The sequence below is a fragment of the Saccostrea cucullata genome, unplaced genomic scaffold (assembly GCF_032062105.1).
Source record: "Saccostrea cucullata isolate Sc308-1 unplaced genomic scaffold, CSIRO_AGI_Scuc_v1 ctg220, whole genome shotgun sequence".
In the NCBI taxonomy this organism is placed as follows: Eukaryota; Metazoa; Mollusca; class Bivalvia; order Ostreida; family Ostreidae; genus Saccostrea; species Saccostrea cuccullata.
In genome coordinates this window covers 42517-60515 of record NW_026931323.1, presented here as the reverse complement: position 1 = coordinate 60515, position 17999 = coordinate 42517, and the positions used below count along the sequence as shown (strand labels likewise).

General features: G+C 33.2%; 2 protein-coding genes across 2 annotated transcripts; one reads left to right on the top strand and one right to left on the bottom strand.

The window, feature by feature from the left end:
* Positions 1–1888: 1888 nt before the first annotated feature.
* On the bottom strand, positions 1889–5488 carry LOC134232182 (uncharacterized). The gene is made up of 2 exons (XM_062714127.1): positions 5158–5488; positions 1889–3612 (listed from the first exon to the last, which is right to left on the bottom strand). Exon 2 carries the CDS (start codon positions 3604–3606, stop codon positions 2293–2295), a length of 1314 nt encoding a protein of 437 aa, XP_062570111.1. The 5' UTR covers positions 3607–3612; positions 5158–5488; the 3' UTR covers positions 1889–2292.
* A 5865-nt stretch (positions 5489–11353) lies between these two features.
* Positions 11354–13378, top strand: LOC134232168 (uncharacterized). Its single transcript, XM_062714114.1, has one exon. The coding sequence runs from the start codon at positions 11354–11356 to the stop codon at positions 13376–13378; it is 2025 nt and encodes a 674-aa protein (XP_062570098.1).
* The last annotated feature ends 4621 nt before the right edge of the window (positions 13379–17999 follow it).

The window sequence follows — 17999 nt, the reverse complement described above, 5'->3', positions numbered from 1 at the left end:
TTTACCTCCCCGTGGAGAGCAGGGGAAACGGGTCTTAGGCATTTATAGGTTGTACTGTACACGCATATGTGGCTGGCTAACGAAAGAGGCAATGTAGCGGTAATGTATACTTTTTTATGTAGCGGTAATGTAAGGTTTTTTGTAGCGGTAATGCCTAAGTAGCGGTAATGAAAATTTTGAAAATGTAGCGGTAATGATACGCACCCATTTGAGCAGACTAGAATCTTATTACACAAACATTCTTTGTGGCTAGCTTGTCTAAATTTGCTAATTGTTTCTACAAAAGAAAAGAAAGCGTGAGAAAATTATAACAAAATCAACGACTACGATAGACAACGGAAAAAACTCATGGCTCAGGTGAGCTAAAAAGCAATAACACTTTAATTTTCCTGAATGAGGATGATACATGCACATGTCAAAATAATTCACGGCAAAGTGGCTAATCTTACATGTACACAATTTAATTTAATAGATCTATGCACTTGATAAAAATAATAACTTAACATTTATAAATACCAACACAAATTGTACAATAATAAATATATATGCCAGTCATAAAATATAACAGAAACATACATAACATTTAATGCTACATCAACAGTTTTATATAATATTAGGTCCGATAATCAACACTAATCCTTCCATGTGTTAATGAGCTTAAACTAATTATAATTGATTTAAAATTCAAGTACAATAATTGCATACTTTCCGATAGGATTGAAATTTCGCCAGAATACAGATCAATTCGATTTCATAATTTATTTATAAAAGAGTGTCCTTGCATGACATCAAACATGAAACAAACCTCTCCCAGCTTTTTCCCTTCTCTCTTCGAAACATTAGAGAGAAAGTAAAAAAAAACGAGATTTCTGGTTTCCGAGTGCCCGTTACCATTCTCACTTCTCGATTTAACGAAAATTCGAAAAATGATCGAGAAGAGAGAATTGGAGCGATTGTAAGATCATATAACGATGTACGTAATCATGTGACATGTGTACTCGATCATGTGACAATGTAGCTGCAGAACTGTAGCTCTCTGCTTGCGAAAATTCGGACAGATAAAGCAGAGAGCTACAGATCCAAGCGTTGTAAAAACCTTCGATTTACGCCGACGATTTTTTGTCGAGTAACTTTAGGTATTTATTTTGTGTAGTTTAAGCTTTTTCTGGCTTTTAGAAAGGTATCCTATGCCAATTCATATATTTAATTCTTATATTTGATACTTTGTTTACCTTTTATGGGTCCGAAACAGTCCTGTATATAATTTTGTAATATCGGTTTAAAAGAGTTCCATTTCGACGTCCGTAACCACAAACAGCCATTTGTTAGCGTTGGGAGGTATGTAAATGATCAAGAACTGAAGTTGAATGTATACGATTAATTATCAAATACCATTCAAAATTATTCTCAAAGCTGGGGAAAGTATAAAATACACGAAAAAATACCCACAGTGAGCGACAAAAAATCGTCGGAAATCGAAGGTTTTTACAACGTTTGGATCTGTAGCTCTCTGCTTTATCTGTCCGAATTTTCTCAAGCAAAGAGCTATAGTTCTGCAGCTAGTGACAATGCAAACGTGACCTGTGTACTTGTTACAAGAGTGAATCACGTTCTTCGAAACGAAAATTAAGAACGAAAGCTCCCATTCAGTAACAGTCACGCATATAATCCACTTCATCATATTTTCCATTCTAAATAATAAAAGTAAACTATTTCTACCTCTAACCGAAAAAGTGAATTCCGTGTCATTATACGTTGCGGATATGCGTATTAAGAATACTTCAAAATTTCACTTGTACTGCCTTTCAGAAAGCGTATTCAAGTAAATTCCAGTTTGTCATTTACAAAAAGATAACAAATCGAGTTAGACAGAGTGATTTTAAAAATATTTCAATGGAAAGGAGGAGTTTATTGCTTCATGCCCATTCTCTGAACGAAACAAACACAAGGAGTGGACAAAAAACAGCTTAAAAAGTTGCTTTGCAAAACCAAAGGTACATATCGAACATGAAGCTAGCAGGATATGAGAAAGTATACTGTCTTGTAGTAATAACTAAATAAACGATTATAGTGAAGATGCATTCAGTGCATAAAACAAAAACAGCAGGATTTCAAAATAAAAACGAAACATAACGTTAATTATAAAACTGAGACACTTAAAAGCACCCGGGTTGCAAATATAATACTGAAGTTCAACTATCAGCCACATTTAGGGCTAAGAATTTGTAAAGTGCACGCGTTCAAATGATCTGACGTGCACAGTGTTCACTTCTCTGTCACACGTGATATGGTTTACTGACGTGCACCGTGTTCGATTGGGAAGCTCGAGAAACCCTCTTTTGACTGAATCTCTTTGACACTAGTCAGCCATCTTATGATGTCATAAGTCTTGAAATCGTCACAGAAGTTTTTATTGTTATTTACGTCACGGGGAGACGATGTGGGAGGTCCCTGGTCTTTACTGTAACGAGTGAACATAAACGGCTTCACGCTTGAACGCGTAATTTTAGCACCACCAGTACTGTTCGTCGTTGTTTTTATGGAAGACTTTTGAGCAGACGACACTCGCCTGATTTCTCTTGGATTCGAATTTGATTTTTCCTTTCGATTTGATTCTAAAGGCAGACGATAATTCGGTTTGTCTGTCTTCATATTGTTGTCGTTTTCACCTTCACTTTTTTTCTCATGAAAATAGTTATTGAGTTTGGTTGTCCTAACAAACTTTCCAGTCTTTGTAAACACGGGGATACCATTTTCAATCAGCCTGTTGTTATGGTCCGCCATATCTCCCCCATTCCTTGACTCACGGTCCCCTTGATAAGAAGATTCACGCGGGTTGTAGGTTGGAATCACCCCGTCCTCACAAACATCCATCCGCACGAAATCATCAGCATCAGTCTCGATCAGCGGATAGGAGTCGCCGGAAGTACGGCGATGTAAACTTCCGCTGTTTGTTGATGTTGACTTAGATAGCGACCTTGGAGATACTGTTCTATTTTCACGTGAATCTTTTAAGTCGTAAATGTCCGAAATTTTCATCGACGTTTTTTCTTGATCACGTGATACATCTGTAGTTTGGGAAGACTTGACCGGAATTCGCTGAATCTGATGTTGTCGCCGGATGTGGGACACATCCACGGGATGACTGCGCGAGTCTAGATCCACAGCTTTATACTTAATACCTAGTTCTGTCAGTTTGTTGAGTTTATCATCAAATTTCACTTTCTTCTGACTCTTAGAACTATATGAGCTATTAGATTGTTTCTCATTCGCTGACGTTTTCCTTTTCTTTAACACACACTGAATCTTAGACACGTCAAGTTTTTGAGACGGTGCCTCACGTCCATCTAACTGATTTCCTGAAGAATTCTTCAGAATTCCTTTCCGCTGCTTTTCCGACTTCGTATCGTCTGGACTTTTATACTTCATCACACCGTGATAGGAAACATGCTTTGTCTTGACGCCACCTGGTGGCGGGCGGAGACGGTGCACTATCAAGTCTTTCGTGCCCGACCCTAAAAGAGTGACGGAGCCGTCCAGAGGATAAATAAAGACGCTCTCCCCACTCCCAACAGTGGAGAGATTGTAGAATGGATTCTTCATCATACTGACCTAAAATACAAATAAAATTATAAAAAGATTTAAATCAACTTAACATACACATGCTATTTCATACATTTCTATTATTAATTATTCATTTACTTCATGTTATAACAATTTTTTTAAGGAAAAAAATACAACTTACCATGCTTTGAAATGTAATATTTGATATCATACAAGAAGAAAACCAAAATTTCTAAATGAAGTTCGACAGTTAAAGTATAAACAAGTTTATTCACCTAAACGATAGCAAAGCATAAAAAATTATACTTCCTTACTATATAGATATTTTTTGCCTTCATCAAAAAAAAAAAAGGAAACATTTAGTGACAATTTCTTTACACTATAAATATAAAAATCATTCTAAACGATTGACACACAGAGTCATTCTAAGGGTTTCTTCTTTCTATTAACTCTTTGAGTTTTTGCTTCACAAAAGAAAGAAGCAGAAATCATAAGATCAATTTTGCTGTACTAATTATTTGCTATACCTAGGGAAAGCAATTGAATACTTCCAGAGTAAATACGGACATCGATGTGAAAGGTGGTGTAAATACAGAGAAGAAGTTTAAATCTGACTTATCTCCGCCAAATAGTATCATTCATTTTGGCAAAGTAACGGAACAATCTCGCGGAGAAGGGGCCCATTTTACGCGAATCCCGGTAACACATTATCTTTCTTAAGAACTGTGCTATTCAAATATATTTATGAGCGTCTATTCTCTAAAGACATTGGAAATTGGATCGCAGTTAATGTTATATTTAACGGGAGAAACCTCAGACACCCACAAAAGGAAGGCTTAACCCATTTAAAAACTGCACTTTAGATCTCCCTGTGTATTGCCAACTTCAATACTAGGTTGTATTAAGCCATCATAGCGTTAAATTACGTATTTGGAAGATAATCTTCAAAATAAGGAACAACTCGGTTAACCAAAATCTTGTCACCATCATATTAAGTTTCTGAATTCAACTAACAATTAATTGCAAGGGTAGTATGATAATTTAAAATGTATCCCAAATCTTGGAGAACATAAAGTTAATTCAATCCTGTCGCAGAAGTGCTTAAAAAATTATATCTATTGATGTAAATTGAAAATATGCACGAGACAAGTAAACAGCTCATTTTTGTTATTGAACATCCTTCAATGTCACCAACTTTTGAAATCTGGTTTCGACCAGATTGAGGGATAAACCATTTATTTAAGAGTTTACTTGAGTTCTTAGACATAATTAAGGACCTACTTGCATTACCTTTAATCTTACAACCCATTTTAATATCAAACTGTACTGATTGACTAATTATAAAGATTTTAAGTTAATATGTACGTACCAATTTAAATGAAAGGTAAGTTTGTTTGAAGAAAAATACCCAAAATTTTGCATTAAAATTTTAAACATAAATGTATATTTTATTTCAGATTAACATATTCATACAAATATAACAATATGTATTACTGTAAAGAATTTCAATTAGTAATCTTATCTTAAAAATAAGTATAAATGGTATTTATATTGCTTATTTGATTATATTATTCAGAAAATAAATTTACTTACCTAGTAATCTTGTACAGGTGAAAGTGTCCGCATGTTTTCTCCTTGGCGAAAAACTTGTCTCAGAATTGAGCACGTCTTGTCGAAGAGTAAATATTTCTGACAGATTTCAGATTTGACAACACCCGAGAAAAATCGATACACCTGCCAGGACCTTGATTCACCTTTCATGTCAGGCCCAATTTTCCATGCTCAGTGTACCTTTGTACCTATATGGTATATATCTACCTTGGCAGGTATTTTCTAATTCACTTGCATTCCCAACACTCGGTCCCAAACGAGGACCTCTGACGTAGTAGCAAAAGATAACAATGAGCCGTGCTCGATAATTTAAATTTACTTTCCAATTTCTTCAATTGAAATGGAACACAGAGCTATACAAGTCACACGTTTTAGTATTTATCATTTTGCGTCCTGCTCATTAAAGAACTTTAATTCAAGCCCGAGGTTCTGTCGTGAAAAAAAGAAAAACGAATTTTTAACCTTTTATCTTTTTAAAGTCGATAATTTGCGACAATACCTACTGATTAATGTTGTTTTGTGGTTCGATATCTAGTATATTATAAACACCATTTTTGGGTTTAAATGCAATTTAAATCTTTATTGTAAGAGGCTTATACTCAGGAGAAAAAGTCTCCGATTTCTATTGATCTCCACTATGCAGATGTTTATAAATATCGGTTAATTATCTACAATTATAAATTTTCAGTAAGCCGTGAAAATGATTTAATTTAATAAGTGTTGAATTAAAATGATTATACATGCTTACGGGTAGACTGAACAAGTTCATTTGATTAAAGGTGTATATCTTTACACTTGGTCTAGTACCCCGCCTACAGCATTCCAGGATTTGGGATTTCCTCAACTTCAAAGAAGAAAATCTAAGAATAAGAGGGGCATGACAGAGCGAAGCATCCCGAGAAAAGAGCTTACAACTGTAGCTACAACTCAAGACACTATTCGACATTGATTCGGATGCAGATTATATTGCTTCCGTTTCGCATAAGAACAATATAGCACTCACAAACGCGTTACTATATCCAATTCCGTTGAGCTTGGATAATGTTTAAAGTTATCTTAAGCAAAGCGCCAAGAATAATAAATTTGTAGATTGCTTACATAAATACACGATAAACAAGACACATGAAACTTGTGTGAAAACTTCATGTGATTTTGACATAAATTTCATATGAATTTTACATGAAGAGCATATCGCATTAATATCATGCAAAGAAAACTTCACATGAAAGTTAAAAAAAAAGATTTGTGTGAATATCATATAAACTTTTATTCACATGATATTCACATGAAATATATTTATATAATTTTCATATGATTTTCACATAATTTTCAAATAAAAAGATAATCACATGAATATCATGTAAGCCACTTTTCCCTCTGCATAGAATTATTTAGAAAGTAAAATTTTAGATCATTCAATTCAAATGTATTTACTAGTAATTGGTGAATGTTGATTTCCTTTACAAAGATTTCCACACCCTTACCTTTTTTAACAACCCAGTGTTTTTAAGCCAATTAGGTCGATCTATGGCTAAGGAATTTAGGTTTTATCTAAAGTAACTTTAAAATTTATAACTTTAATTATAGATACTTTTCAGCTTAATGCAGAATGTAATAAGTCTGAATATGCATTTATATAAATATATACATATTATTTTGAGCTAGATTACGTAACCTATGTGTGAATTTGCAAAGTCTTGTAATATTTTCCTTTGTGTTGTTTTGTTACGATAAGGCCGGTGTCTGTAAACAAAGATAGAGAAAGAAAACGCTTCTATAGGAGGAAGAAAAAATATAAAACCAAAAATTAAAAATTTACCTGGGTAATTGTTGATATCTTTATTTTTAAGACGTCTGCAAAATTGTAGATGAAACAAAAATAAGCAAAGGAAAATGTAAAAATAGAAAATCTCACCTCCCTAACTTTTATCTAAAAATTTTGAATGTTAAACCTTGTTTATCAAAATACAATCATTTACTTCTATCGTATTTAACAATTAAATGATCAAAAACTTAAAATGTGGTATAGAAAGAAACATTTTAAAAACGAAGCATTAAAAACTCTCTCCAAGGACCTCAACATTTCACTTATTAATCACATTTTTCGTTTAGTAACAGTCCCACACTCTAAAAAAAGTTTTACTTGTTGTTTTTAAAATAAGATATTAGATTAAGAAAAACTAGTAATTATTAGTAATCCATTTAGTCAGAATAGCAAGTAAATGACTATCATGGTTAGTAATTGTAAACATAACTAGTAATAAGGATGAATTCATTTACTTATAAAATGATTTACTAATACTTAATAGGAATTATATTACTTAGTAAATGAACCACTTATTTTAAGTAAATTATTATTACTTAATTTACAGATAATATGCTTTCTATTTACTAGATTTTATGAATTATTACTAAGTAAATGTAATTCTGAAATTAATTGAAATCTAGAATGTTATTACTTAAGAGACTACTAAGTAAATGAAATACTTATCATATTTACTTAAATCGACATTATTTACTTGAAAAACTGCCATGTAACGGCCATCTGATAGAGGAGATACGTGTAACTATGAAAGTATAAAATGTAAGACGTATCACAGTTTCCTTGATCACAATTTCCTAATTGAGCTTTCTGAGTAGTCAATTAGATGAACCTACATGGGATGGTAACAATACTTTCTATTTCTTTTGCCAATTTCTTTGTAATTATTTTATTATATTTAACAATAAAACATTTAATTCCAACATCAAAAGCCTTGTAAATTGAATAAGCCTTATATTTTTAAAAAACATTTTAAAAATGGTTTAAAGTTTCAAGTACATAATACAGCATTTTAATTAGCATGACTTTTTTTTTACATGAAAGAATATTTAGAAGAAAGATAACTCCTCCTCAAAGACAATTAATATAGAAGCCAAAACTATACATTTCAAGAATTCAATCCTGATAGTGATTAGACTACCAATTTTAAGTAATTATTTGTATTGCAACTGCTCTGAATACTACTTGATTCAGTAAATAAATTATTGTTTTAAGTAAATCAAATAAATACAATTTAAACAAGATGTGTTTGTGAAACACTGATGCCCTCCGTATGGCAACATAGCAAAGGTTAAACTTTTCTTATATGCAAATTCAATATATTGGTATTTCTTGATTTCTCAAAGGTCAAGGTCAAATGGTCAATGTTATTGGTATGAAAGGTCCTGCCACAAAAAAATACATATCTGAAATATACAAGCAAATTCAAAGAATTGTGGTCCCCCGCTTTCGGTGTCTTTTTTGGGTGAGATGTCCTTTTTTATGACATATGAACGCCCTATCATAAGTCATCTATTTACAAATTATCACTGAACTCCAAGGTCAAGGTCAAAGGGTTAATGTTCTTGGTATCCAATGAAAAGTCTTTTTAAAAGGATTACATATATGTGAAGTATGAAAGCCCTAGCCCTTACCATTCAAAAGTCATGATCAAGGTTAAAGTTTTCTCATAAGTACAAAAAATCTCCAAGGTCAAGGTCAAAAGGTCAAGGTTGTTTGTATCAAATGAAAGGTCTTGCCACAAAGAATACGTATGTGAAATATGAAAGTCCTGGTATCTACTGTTCAAAAGTTGTGGCCAAGGTCAAAGTTTTTGAAAAGTAGGTCAAACTCCAAGGTCAAGGTCCAAGAGGCAAAGTTCTTGGTATTCAATGAAAGGTGTTCTCAGAAGAATTATATATATGAAGTATGAAAGCCCTAGACCTTGACATTCAAAAGTTATGGTCAAAGTTAAAGTTTTTTCATAAGTACGGAAATCTCCAAGGTCAAGGTCAGAAGGTCAAAGTTGTTGGTATCCAATAAAAGGTCTTGCTACAAAAAATATATATGTGAAATATTAAAGTCCTAGTACCTACCATTCAAAAGTTATGGCCTAAGTAAAAATATGGAATTTTTGTGTAAAAGTGGGTCAAACTCCAAGGTCAAAAGGTCACATTTGGTGGTACCCAAAGAAAGGTCTTGTCACAAGGAATACACATATGAAATATGAAAGTCATAGCTTCACTTATTCAAAAGTTATGGGCAAGGTTAAAGTTTTTGTGACGGACGGACAGACTGACGGACAGACGGACAGACAGACAGACGGACGGGCAGACGAATGAGATTTAATGTCCCCTCGCTTTCGCGAAAGCGGGGGACAAAAAGCACTAGCCCCAACCCTTCAGAAGTTATGGTCAATGTAACCAATTTTGAAATGTAGATCAAATTCCAAGGTCAAGGACAAAGGGTCAGATTTGGTGGTACCCAAAGAAAAGTCTTGTCACAAGGATGAGATATGTTAAGTATGAATGCACTAACCCTACCCCTTTTAAAGTTAAAGTCAAGGTATGCTTTTTAAAAGTGGGTCAAACACTAAGGATAATGTCAAAGGGACAAGGTATTGGTATCCAATGAATGGTCTTCTCACAGGAATTACATATATGTAAGTATGAAAGCCCTATCCCTTATCATTCAAAAGTAATGGCCAAGGTTAAAGTTTTTTCACAAGGATTGAAATCTCCAAGGTCAAGGTCAAATGGTCATGATTGTTGGTATCCAATGAAAGGTCTTTCAACAAATAATATATACGTGAAGCATTAATGTCCTGATATTTACTGTTAGAAAGATATGGCTAAAGAAAAAGTTTAGAATTTGTAAAAGTGGGTCAAACTCCAAGGTCAAGGTGAAAAGGTCAAATTTGGCGATACTCAAATAAAGGTCTTGTCAAAAGGAATGGACATGTGAAATATGCAAGTCATAGCTCCGCTAAATCAAAAATTATGGGCAAGGTTAAAGTTTTTGCGGACAAACAGACAGCTAGACAGACAGACAGAGAGACAGACAGACGGACACGACAAAAACTATATACCCCCGAAACTTCGTTTACGGGGACAAAAAATATTAGTTATATTATATATATACAGTTAATAGTGGTAAAATGTAAGTAAAGACCAAGTAATGTTATTACTTATATACACAAATTTAAGTAAATATAAATTACTAAGTAAAACTTTTTAGTGTGTAAGCAAAACAATTCTTTAAAATACAAAAATCAAGTAAAACATTTGAATTTAGTAATTGACATATATTTCAGTAATTGATTTAAAAGTTTAAGTAAATGCTTAGTAATTATCTATTACTTATCTTTGTTATTTCAAGTAAAAAATGAATACTAAGTAAAACTTTTTTAAGAGTGCATTTAGTAGTACTGAGAAAGGCTGAATCTACAATTAATATCAGTCTTTTCTCTAATATTGGACTGCTACAGGTAAATCTTAAAACTGCTGAAACAAAGGAACGACATCACAGCAATGGGGAAGTATGTGAAATTGCGGAATAAAACGTGATGTACTGTAGTTTGCTTATATACATGTAAATAAAAATGTCGAGAAAGTAAAATTTTATATCATTTAATTCAAAAATATGTACTTGTAATTGGCGAGTGTGGGTTTCCTTTACAAATACTTCCTCATCTTTGCAGCTTAGTTCAGGCTGGAAAAAGGCTTAATATGCAATTATCAAAATAAGCATTTTATTTCTTCAAATATCAGAGATTTTACATCTCTCTCTCTCTCTCTCTCTCTCTCTCTCTCTCTTGACTGCTCATTGTATCTGCAAACACTGGGGTTTTAACAAGGACAAGATTTGTATGAAGAAGAAATGGTTGTAAAAAGAACAAAATTATAGACAAGTTGTACACGAATCTTTCTTTTCCTTTCCAAATAGTCTCAGATTTATCATGGTATCAAGAGTTCATAAGGATGTCAAACACAGGAAATATTTCTACGAAGACAAAGATAAAATCTCTGAGTACAGCTGTAAAAGTTAGTGTTTCTGGTTCCGGTTTTATTGATGACAATGGACGCGCATGCGAACTACGAGTATATTAAAATATTCATATAAAATGAATTATCAGGATGTTCATTGAACATTTCAGTGCTTACACTGCTTTTTAACAAGCACATTTGATTTTAAGGTAAGATTGCACCTTCTTTTCACACGATCGTGTTTGTAGACATTTGTTGAATATAAAATGAACTTTTATTTCTAAATAGTTCATAATCTTTTTAATATATATATTTTTTATAATATGAATTACAGTTAAGTTCTTTTTAACCTGTCAACAATAATTATTTATTTTTTTTTCAAACATGCAGGATGGATTATTTACATCGTGCATCAGAAAAACTTTATGTAGGACTCTCGAGAGAGGGTGAGATAGCTTCGCCGAAAGAGCGGGGCATGAGAAGGGATATAATGGAAATAAAAAATAGAATAGATAACGAAAACTGCCCCTTTGGATACAGACTCTTGTACAGTGGTAGCAAAAGAGAGGGATTTCGATTGGAAAGTTCAGATAGTGACATAATGTTTTGGCCGAAATCCCATAAAGTTATATGTGATTCATCTCAAGGCAGATATTACAATTTTCAAAACAGTACTTTGATATTAATGGAGAGTGATCATAAGTTTCCTGGCTATGTTCTTCTTCAATTGCTAAATGACTCAAACAAACCTGATGTTATATTTGCATGTTTTCACATGAATAGCGGACGGTACATATCTAGCAGTACATACTGTAATATCATGTGTTCTTTTCTCGGAGGACCAGGATCTGTTCCTCACGGTCCATGTTTCAGTACAACTTTGGGGAAAAATAATTTTGACCTCGCATTTTGTTTCAAGTCCGACTTCTGGCCCACGCAAGCCCTTCCTTGGATAGGTAGATGTGAAAATTGGCCTCCACCTCATATGGTCCGTGACATCATCAGTGGCGGATGTCATGTTGTACCAATCGGTCACCGGTCATCTTTATATGAAAAGACCGAATGGAGGATTTCATTTTCACATGCAGAGCATAAAGTCGTAGATTGCCTGAGTCACTGCCAATTTTTGTGTTTTATTTTACTAAAAATGTTTCTTAAAGAGGTTCTGAAAAAAGAAACTAAAGAATTACCCTTATGTTCCTATCACATGAAAACGGTATTATTCTGGGTTATTCAAAAAAATATCATACCAGAGTGGTACCCACAAAATCTCCTAGAATGTTTCCAGATCTGTTTTGAAACTTTTATCAACTATATTTATCATGGTGTATGTCCAAACTTCTTCATTCCAGAAAACAATATGTTCTTTGGGAAGGTTTATGGAAACGTGCAGCACAATTTGTATCAGCAGCTTGTCAGCTTGAAGAGGATGTGGCCATCATGTTTATTATTGAGCCCGTCAATGGAAAAACAATTACGTAGATATTCCAATTTTCCAATTCCATTCGACCTTCAAGTTAGACTTCCTGAACCTAAGTTTGATTGTGAATATTTCTTTGAAATATTCGCTTATACCTGTTATCAAATAAAAATCATCTTCAATCCTATCAAAAGCTTACAGGCACTAGAAAAAATTCTGAAAGATAAAAATTTTACATTTACAAAGTACCAGAAAACATTTATGCAAGTTTATGCATCAGAAGTTTTTCGCATACTTGCATTTGAAACATCTTCTTATTGCGGGAACGCTTCTAATAAATCACGGTACCTTTTAGAAATGAGATCTGATGAGATATTGAGGTTGTCAAGAAAATTTGGTTTTCTGTCCACATCCCTCTATGAAGCACTTTTCCTTTATCAAACAAACAGATATCGAAAGGCCGTGAAAGTATTAGAGTGTTTAAAGATTGAGATGTTCAAGAATTCTGTGATATACAGGTACACAATAGATGACTCAGCTTACGCAGAAGCTGTAAAAGAACTACCATGGTCCATAAGATTGAATCGGAATGTTGTCACAGACATAGTATTAGATAGTGACCTGATTTATCTCAGCGAATTAAGTCTGGAACAGGAGGCTAGTAAGAAAAATATATTGCCCGCAATTGGTATTCCTCCATTTGTCATGCTTTATTTTCTATTGGTCTTGTGCTACCGTCGTGTTAACGCAAGGAAAGCACGGGGAGCTTTAGCTGATTTGTTTAGTTTTCTTAACAATGACGTGGGGGAATACGTGCCTAGCGAGTTCAGAAACATATCGTGGCAGATTTTAGGGATCTGCCAGGAACTCACTGATCATAAGGAAGCCGCTTTGGTCTCTTACAAAAAGGCTGTTGAAGAAGAGATACAAGTTAATCAGATAAGTGAGGCAGCTATAAAAAGAATTGATAGAATTCAATCTGGCCAGTTATATTAAATGTGATGATGAATTTTTTATGATCACAGAATTGTATGGACACAAAAAACAAGGATATATCCCTGTTTTTTTTTTAAACAGAGACATGATTGTGCAAGACTAAATAACAAACCACAGTATAATAATTAATTTGCTTTTACTCGAAATATTTAATTTATCTATGAATTTTTTAAATCTAGAATTTTTTCATTGAATGGATGTAAAACTTACTGTAAACAATAATTCCTGCAGAGTATGAAATGTCTTTAGATCATGTATTCATTTATACGAGATCTGTCCTTAAAGTTCGTTGACAATCTAAAATTTGAAAAAAAAAATGATATGTTTGATATTTATTATCAACATATTTGTAATCCTTTACTAAATGTGAATTACAAAATATAAAACTATATTCAATTACAAATATATGAATACAATTATGGCTTCATTATTAGACTTGGGATGGTGACCTGGAGCACCGCAAAATTCTAATTACTTTATAAATTTCCTTTGCGTGAAGGACGACCATCATTCTGAGATTGCAGTTAGCCTACTGTACTAAAATGAATTCGTAACGTGACTTTGCCGTATTTCCTTTAAGACCACGGAACATTAACTGGCAAAATTGGAAATATACAGCTTACGTCATTTCTATCTGTGACAATCAAAACATTCAGTGATCGACAATGAAATGGGTGGGTACAATTCGACGCGGACGTGGGGGAAAACATCGGATTGAAATTGCAGATCGAAATTCATTTTCAATCCACCTCCGCTACGCTAGATGGCACATTATTACTGAATGACCCAGAAGACAAATAATTTTAATTTTGGTACAATTTGAATTTGTTTGTCCAGTGTTTTGATTGAATTAATATTTAAGGGACAAATATTTCATTTCTGTTTAATAAATATATGTATACATGTATGTTTGTGTTGGGGGGGGGGGGGGGGGGGGGGCTGAACGATTTTTAAATAAAGTTGTCCAACAGTTTTCAGTGAGAATAAGTATAAAACTCATGCACTCTTATAATCCTAGAAATAAAATATATTGTCATGTTAAGCCATGAACTGACTCGACAATTTTTTAACCCCCCTCTAGAATTATCAAATATCTCCTGAAAAATAATCTTTGTCTTCTATGATCTTTTGCGTTCTTAAAATTATAAACTAAAACTCATATTAATGTGAACTTCAAACAATATGTATTTGGGAGTTGAAATTAGTTGATTTTTTGATCATATATTCTCTCTTTGCTTTGAAAACAGCTCAGGTGGATTGAAAATGAATTTCGATCTGCAATTTCAATCCGATGTTTTCCCCACGTCCGCGTCGAATAGTACCCGCCCATTTCTTTGTCTATCACTGAATGTTTTGATTGTAACAGATAGAAATGACGTAAACTGTATATTTCCAATTTTGCCAGTTAATGTTCCGCGGTCTTAGAAAAGTCTTTTTTACGCGGACAAAGGTTTGGTGATTTACAGGATCTGAGACAGAAAGTGTAAAAATTATTTTATACATATAAAATCCGAACAGTTTGTACTCATTTTTGATGACTGCTTACAGCGACAAAAGAAATGTATCGAGTAAAACGGTGACTGTGTTGAGAAAAGCTTTACACGAATTTAGTTTTTGACGTCGGGTAACGTCAAGGATTTTAGTTTTAGTGGTCTGGGTCTGAGTATGTGTCGTTTTTTGTATCTGATAAAAATATAATTGTTTGTGCTTTGTTTTTGTTAAATATTGGTACGTGTGTCAAATGAAACATTAATCTAATGAAAATAATAGTTTCATATATTTTATCAATGTTTAATTTGTCAGTAATCATCAATCTTGTGTTTCGAACTTTACGAACAAGCCTAGTAAATAAACTACATGTATATAGAGTATTCCGAGAAACGCATGTGTTGTCTGCTTTGTAGCTTCATTAAAGATGTGAATTAAACTAAAAATGGTCAGCTTTTTATTTTTTACTAGCATGATAGTTAATGTATTTGTCTACAAAGGAAAAAAAAGCATTCATGGATAGTTTAAAACTGCAATAGAATCTGACAATAGGAAGAAAAAAAAGTTCTCTAAAAGAGATTTTTCAGTCCACTTTTACTGCAACTGCCAGTCAACATGATCCAATATGTAATGCTAATCCAATATATTTTCATGATTTTAAGCATCTCGCTGCTGTTTTTGAATACCATATAGTTTCAAAGTATTTTTTCATGAGCTAGACGTGATTCCAACAATCCTTCAAAACAGATTTTTGTTTGTTTTTACTGCATTGAACATTTTATTTCACTTTAAGGCCTCACATGAGGCATAAAAGTTTAAACAAGAAATAAATAAACAATGATAAGGTAACAAATGAACAAAGGATTAACATATATACAACATTAGTTTTGAAATTGTTGATTAGTCTACACGATCCATTGTGGAATAGTAATCCCGATGTATTGAAATATGATATTGAATAGTAACTGAATGTCTGCAGTAACATAAACTCATAAATAAAAGTAAATACTAACTACAGCAAAGCTCTTTACAAAGCAACGAGTAGGTTCTCCGTCTTGTTTGACCGGAAGTAAGTTACATAAAAAAATAGTAATGACGTGCTAAAATGATTTTGATCCATAAATTCTATGTTAATTATTGCAAAAGTTAGCCATTTTTGCTACTTCGGGTTCGACCGGAAGTGACGTCGACGGACGGAAAATAAAGTTTTATGCTTCCGGTGATAGATGTTTCCCAAAAACCTGTCAAGAACGGCAAAGATATGCATTTTCTGATTACTTCGGAATTGACGTCACCGGACGTATTTTGATGACCCCACTAGATTCAGCTTGACATTTTGAACAACATTGCTTCTTTGACATATTACAAATTTTCAATACTTTCAATACTTTTAAAGATATCAGATAAAAACTTCTGGCCCCTCTAAATCCCTTTTTAGGGGCCAGCCTTGCGAGATATTATTTTCAAGATCTTGAAATTTTACACTTCTTTTGTTCTTTATGTTGTAACAAAATATTTCCAGGTAAAAAGATATCGTAGAAAATGTGTTAGAAATTTTGAAATTCACAATTGGACTTTTTTAGGCCATAACGAGCGCCGACGTGCGACACTTCCGATAAAAATGAAATACCTTACGTATATCTATAGACATAGGACTATCATGCCTGAAAGTTTCATGATTCTATCAAGAGACATTTGTTAGAAAGTCTGGGGACAACCTGACCCTTAAAAATCATAAAATTGACAATATCTCCGAACCGTAAGTGACGTCAAATAAAAAAAATTAATTTAAAAAAAATAAGGTGCTTCAGCAGGATTCGATCCTTGGACCCCCTGATAAGTAAGCGAGCACTCTAACCACTTCGCCACGGGTTCGTTGAAATTGTTGATTTCTTTGAATTTTCAAGTAGCGCCAGTTGATAAACTTCTGACAAGCTCCTGGGTGTATATGTGAGTTTGAATGAGATTGTTTTTGAGTTAATATGTATATGGGATATTGTCTGATTACAATTACGATATTGCTATTAATGGAGATACATGCATTTGAAGTTGCGTAGGAATTTATGTATTTGTAAAAGGCCGCGTTCGGTTTGACAGATATGGTAAACTCATAGGTAAGATTTAATAATCATTTCTATTTGAATTGAATTAATAGTTACCAGCATAAATTAAACTTGAAACATGCATCTCAGGAAGAAAAAAAGAATAATAATATAGAAGGAAAAAAGTGAAAAAGAAACCGAAGAATAACAAGAAGGTCTTTCCCTGAAGACGGAAGACCTTAATAATTATGTGTAGATTCACATTTGTTCAAATCATTACTCCAGGGTAGGGAGGGGCCACAATAGGGATTTTTTTTTCCAAGGTATATGGTCAAGAACAGTAAAGCAATTGTTATTAATATGAGAGTAATATCAAATAGTTTAAAATTCTAGTCACAATATACATTAACCTTAGTAACTGTAAACAGAAGTATAAAATGTACTCAGGTGATCGATGTGGCCCATGGGCCTCTTGTTTATAGTAAGACTTTTTTAACTTCATCATCATTGTGACGTCACATTTGCACTTAACAATTAAGGAATGACTCTAATTCTTGGCCATATTATCGAGTATAATCTGGTTTGGGTCAGTTTACGCTTTATAATCCGCGAAGCGGATTATAAAAAAGCGTAAACTGACCCAAACCAGATTATACTCGATAATATGGCCAAGAATTAAAGTCATTCCTTATAATTTAATTTTAAAATAATTAAACAACTTTTGATGTAAAATTGTGTTGCTTTTTATAAGTTCAAATTTACCGCGCAATAATACAACCGTAGTAACGGAAGTGATTTGAAGCGAGGGGAGGTAATGACTGATACATAGATCTAGCAGCCATGATGTTTGTTTATATGAGGTAAGAACGAGTAATTGATTAAAGTTGAAGGTACATTTATTAAATCTGGAATTTTCCATGGATTCCGAGGACTGGAAATGAGGGGATTGCATGGATAGGATGATTAAGCTGGTCGTCAAGGGGGTGTGTCCCCATACCAAACCAGATTATACAAAATGTTATGCGTTCCTTTTTGGAAATCAACCAATGAGAGGCGAGAATACAAATAAAATTAAATTATTTGAATATAAA

Bases quoted from the DNA above. Each gene is read 5' to 3' on its own strand.
- LOC134232182 (XM_062714127.1), bottom strand. From the start codon at position 3,606: ATGATGAAGAATCCATTCTACAATCTCTCCACTGTTGGGAGTGGGGAG.
- LOC134232168 (XM_062714114.1), top strand. From the start codon at position 11,354: ATGGATTATTTACATCGTGCATCAGAAAAACTTTATGTAGGACTCTCG.